The sequence below is a fragment of the Citrus sinensis genome, chromosome 3, assembly GCF_022201045.2.
Source record: "Citrus sinensis cultivar Valencia sweet orange chromosome 3, DVS_A1.0, whole genome shotgun sequence".
NCBI classification, from domain to species: domain Eukaryota; kingdom Viridiplantae; phylum Streptophyta; class Magnoliopsida; order Sapindales; family Rutaceae; genus Citrus; species Citrus sinensis.
This window is the reverse complement of record NC_068558.1, coordinates 49,763,934-49,769,012: the sequence shown is the minus strand read 5'-3', so window position 1 is coordinate 49,769,012 and position 5,079 is coordinate 49,763,934. Positions and strand designations below refer to the sequence as shown.

General features: G+C 39.1%; 1 protein-coding gene across 1 annotated transcript; it reads left to right on the top strand.

The window, feature by feature from the left end:
• The first annotated feature begins 718 nt into the window (after nt 1-718).
• On the top strand, nt 719-4,488 carry LOC102630610 (hypothetical protein). Its single transcript, XM_006491154.4, has 3 exons — nt 719-1,463; nt 2,083-2,208; nt 2,901-4,488. The coding sequence occupies exons 1-3, from the start codon at nt 1,065-1,067 to the stop codon at nt 4,374-4,376; spliced, it is 2,001 nt and encodes a 666-aa protein (XP_006491217.1). The 5' UTR covers nt 719-1,064; the 3' UTR covers nt 4,377-4,488.
• Nucleotides 4,489-5,079: the final 591 nt, after the last annotated feature.

The following is a 5,079-nucleotide window of genomic DNA, read 5'->3' as shown; positions in this document are numbered from 1 at the left end:
GACCCTAGCGAATTGACCGAGGCATTCTCCTGCTTCATCTGCTTCAATGTCTTCTACTATGCCTATCCTTTCCCCCAGCATTTTTATGGTCTCTCTTACCATGCACATTATTGGGATATTGTGAATCTGGACCCAAAAGGATGTGTGTGTGAAGGATTGTTTTTTGATATCCCCTATGCCACTTGGTTCAGCCAGTACCAAGAGAGCCCTATCAAAGTGCCAAGGACCTCCTTTTAGAATTCTTCTTCTTTCTACCTCATTGGCAAATTTGAAAAGAAACACATTGTCCCCCATGCTCTCAGCTTTTACTTCTCTAACTGTCCTCCATGCCTGTTGCATTGCGGTTTTCAAACCCTCCCTGTTTACTCCTCTGGTCAGCATGATCTTTCCAATCAAACAGTTTGCAGCAATTTTTTCCCCCGTAGCCTTCATTCTTTCCACCAGCTTTACTGTGTCCTCCTCTTCTTCTTTTAAAACAATCGCTTGGCATTTTCTAATTAATTCCTCCGTATCCATTACTTCCTACGGGTAGCAACTTCTGCAGCTAAAACCCACTTCCTTGACAGACTTGAGATAAAAGAGATCTTTCGGAACTATTATCGGGAAACTTTTAAAGCAACAAAGAAAAATGGTTAAGAAAAGATTGTGTTAAAGCCAATAGAGAAAACCCGAATGAGGGGATAGAAACACCCAACTTGTGAGTGGCCAAAAAGCAAGCCATAATGGCTTCAAAAGACTTTCATTCTTGTACTCTTTTCAGAGAAAAAAGTACTGTAGAAGAAAGAATTAGTGTTGTTCACTCATCATGTGGCCTTATTTATAGATTAGATTAGCATCAAAAGAGGAAAAAAGCATGTCGGTCTTTGGTTCATGCATAATTATAATAATGCTATTTTTGGCCTCAGGAAAAAAAAAACAATTCGGTGCTGACTATGAAACTCAAATGGTCAATGCCCACACACAGTGCGAGCAGGAACAAAGCAGGAGGTCCAGGTTAGCCAATAAGAAAGTGAAAAGAGAGCAAGATGGCTGAAACTCGAAAGAAAGGTAGGTGAACAGCGAAGATGGAAAGAGGAGAAGCAAAAGGAGAGTCGGCGGAGCAGAAAAAGCAGGAATTGAAAATGAAGGTGAAAAAGTTGAAGAAAGGCGGGATTCAGGTGGGGAAGAGATCAGGTCCCTCTACTCCTTCCCCGATATGGAGGCTTGAATTCACATCTTTAAACAGGCCCATTGTTCAAGAATTTCTCGATCCTAATAATATTCCCACAACGACTACTGTGTCTGCTAGAAAACTTTGTGCCACCCTCTGGGAAATTCACCCCCAACCCCACCACCACCATACCTCACTTGCCAAAATGCCAAACCCAAAATCATCACATTTTAACCACAATAGCAGGCCTTTTAATCTTCCAAATTATGTCCGTCACCCCCCTACTTGTTCACCTCATCCTCACCCTCGCCAGGTACTACTCTTATTTTGACACAGACACAAACACACATATATAAAGTTAGTGCTTGCTGGGTTTCTTTTTTTTTTTTTTTTTTAAGTTTTGGGTACTAATAAGTATTAATGGTTAACAGTTATTTGTTGACGAGAGATTATTATATACTTTCGGTTTTTTTGAACGGAAAGTTTTACTTGCTTTCCTATGATTTACAATTATGTAAGTGGCTCTAGAGTCTTCCCGTTATCTTACTGGCCTCTTTTCTCTGGATCTTTTTAGTAATGCATCGAGTTCATTTTGGTGGTTTGTGTTCCTTCCTTCATTACTCAAAGACTAATGTCAGTTTAATAATCAATTGTTTGAATTTGCCAATTCAATGGTTTTTGTTTGTCAAAACAAGGATAATGGAGTGATATGATGGAGGCTTATTTGGCCATATGGTGAAAAAGAAGAAAACTGAATCTAAGTAATTCAGAAGTTCGATTTTTTTTTCCCCTTTTTTCCCTTCTAGCTGTGGTGTTTAGAGAAGCGAAAAGACAAGTAAATAAGACATAAAATGTGAACTTGGAGAGGAATTACCAGTATCTATTTCAGTAGTTTGATACTGTTAACTAATCATGACCTGCAATTCTTCCAGCCAGAGAGTGCTAGTGGCTCAAGGAGGCACCTCAGTGCATCATTGATGAAACACCATGAATCAGTCGAAAGGAATGGTCATGCTCTGCAGCCTGTATCTCCTGCCAGTTATGATAACTCAATGGAGGTGAATATCTCTATTCTTCTGTATTTACTTAAATTTTTCTCTAGACTAGATTCTCTGTGGTTTGGTTAAAAGTCATAAATATATGGAAATATAAGTAGTACGTATTGAGTGTATCCAAGCAATGTGCCTGTTATAGGCAAAGACTCTTCCATTGCAAGGTTTTCTTCTTTTTTCTGGACTGGAATCAAATGGGAAAGAGATTATGCAGAGGGCAAAGGAAATTGTTATGTGAGGGAGCATGGCGCTTAGGAATCCATTTGGATATATCTTCTTACTCATCTTTTTCAAATTGGCATCAACATAAGCATGTAACACATGACACCATTTTTTTTTCCCACTGAAATTTGTAAATTATAATCTTCATCTGTTCTACTAAGGAGCCAAACAAGATCTTCCTTAATTTCTATGATTAATTGATTTGTTATATCCATGAATGTCGGAAATTTGAAATCAATATGTTTTGAAATATCACGTTTCAATGTTGCTTTAGTTATGATAAGAGAGGCAAAGATTTTGTCCCGTAGTTCCTGATAAAGTTTCAGTGACTGCCTGTATTAACATTGATCTTGTAATGGATTTGAACTTCACAATTCTATCTGTCAGTTTATTATGCCTTTTTGACAGTCCAATTCAAAAAGCTGGCTTACCTTCTTTATATAAGTTTAATGGATTTAGACGCCTCCTCTGTACAGGTGGCTGCTTACAACCCAGCAGTTACTCCCACCAGTTCTTTGGATTCTCGGGGTAAGCTTGGTAAGCCTAGGTATAACCTTAAAACATCCACGGAGTTACTGACGGTGCTTAATCGAATCTGGAGTCTTGAAGAACAGCATGTATCTGATATAGCCTTGGTGAAAGCTTTAAAAATGGAACTAGATCATTCTCAGACCAAAATAAAGGAGTTGCTGCAAGAGAAGCAAACAGAAAGGCAAGAAGTGAATGATTTGATGAAGCAAGTTGCGGAGGAAAAAATTATCAGGAAAGACAAGGAGCGAAATAGAATCAAAGCTGCCGTTCAGTCATGGAAAGATGAGCTTGAAGATGAGAGGAAGCTACGGAAATGCTCAGAAAGTCTGCATCGGAAGCTAGCTCGAGATCTCTCTGATATGAAATCATCTTTCTCCAATATTCTGAAAGAACTTGAAAGAGAAAGGAAAGCAAGGATTCTACTGGAGAACTTGTGCGATGAGTTCGCCAAGGGAATTAGGGATTATGAAGAAGAGGTGCGATTACTAAGACACAAGCCAGAGATGGATCATGCTCATATGAAAAATGCTGACAGGTTAATCCTCCATATTTCGGAATCTTGGCTTGATGAGCGGATGCAAATGAAGATTGCAGAAACACAAAATAGTCTCTCAGATAAAAATACAATTCTGGACAAGCTACGTCTTGATATAGAGAATTTCCTTCAAGCTAAGCACTTCTCTAAATCAAGGACAGGTGGTAGCTTGTCCACAAATGAGCAAAAGAAAAGTCATTCCTCTCGTCATTCTACAGAGTCATTTCCCTTGAATGAGGCTGTAAGTGCTCCTCGAGACACTGTTAATGAAGAATATTCTACTGATGTCGATTTACAAGTTTTAGAACTAAACAAGAGTGCAAGCAGGAAACAAAGCAGAGGCAGCTCTAAACAGCATGGGGATAGTGCAAGAAAAGGGCATCTTGAAGAATTGGTAAATTCAAATTCAGGAAAGAAAAAGGTTAGGTCAAGGAAAAGGAATAAGGGTCATAACTTGTCCAGTTTACCAGGATGGTTCCATGAACACGTGACTAGAACCGAGTCCCAGTTTCCAGATTGGGAACGGGGTGAGCTAGAAGGAGAGACTGGGGCTACCGAAGAAAGCAAACACAATGGAGCTGGTGGATTGAAATTAAATCACGTGGTTGATGACTTAATCAGAAATCATTCCTTATCATCAGAAGGCGATAAGGTTCATCCTGAGACTGATTTAAAGGAAGATTCTCATGTTCAGTCCTTATTCACTAGTCATGGAAGTCCAGTGCAGAAGTGGATGTCAAAATTGACGTCCCCAGATTTTGAAAAATCCGAATCTTCTTTGAAAGTACCTAGAGGCTTGAAGGTGAATACCCTGAAGGAGAAATTACTGGAAGCAAGGTTAGAAGCTCAGCACTCTTGTTCAAAACCCTCTAAAAGTTCCTTCTAATGGCAAAGATTTGCTTGTACTTTCGGGATTCGGTGTTACATATGTACATGAGAATTGCACGGATCAAGCTAAATTTAAATCCCACCATGGTGTTTTTCTTTTGGATCATAAATGTAGTTTTATCTGACTCTCTGATTTCCACTTATCATTGATTAATGGAATTACTTCGAACCACCTAAAGATAAGAAACTTCGTAACTGAAGTAATTGTTCCAGGGAAACAAAGACATGTCCAGGGTTGTGCAGACTCTTGAGAGATATTGAATCTTGGTATCTTTTGGTGTGGGAGGTGGCTAAGTTACAGATGCTGCTTCAGCCAACCCCCCAACCTTGCATTTGCATTGCTTTTTCTCTGTAAGTCCGGACACGTGTGCTATTTGCTTTGGGTGTGTGTTACAGATGCTGTAACATAGGAACCTCCTTTTGTGTGATCAAATCCGAGCATCAACAAGCCAAAATCTAGTTTGATGTGAAGTCGCTTTCGACTGTTGGAACCAATAATGTAATGCGTCATAGTGTACTTGCTCTAGCACAATTTGATTAATCAAAAGAAAAGCAAGCATCTGAACATAGTTGCTGACAATGACTATTAGTAGTGATTCCTTCCATATGCATTAAAAATAAAAAAAGTTGGCACTATTAAAGAAAACACTTGTACATGACGAATGACCGACAATCCACCATTAGCTAATAAGATTCAAAGA

Excerpts from the sequence above, each read along its gene's own strand:
- LOC102630610 (XM_006491154.4), top strand. The coding sequence starts at position 1,065 with ATGGAAAGAGGAGAAGCAAAAGGAGAGTCGGCGGAGCAGAAAAAGCAG. Across the intron at positions 1,464-2,082 it reads CTCATCCTCACCCTCGCCAG|CCAGAGAGTGCTAGTGGCTC; the intron begins GTACTACTCTTA and ends CAATTCTTCCAG. Across the intron at positions 2,209-2,900 it reads GTTATGATAACTCAATGGAG|GTGGCTGCTTACAACCCAGC; the intron begins GTGAATATCTCT and ends TCCTCTGTACAG.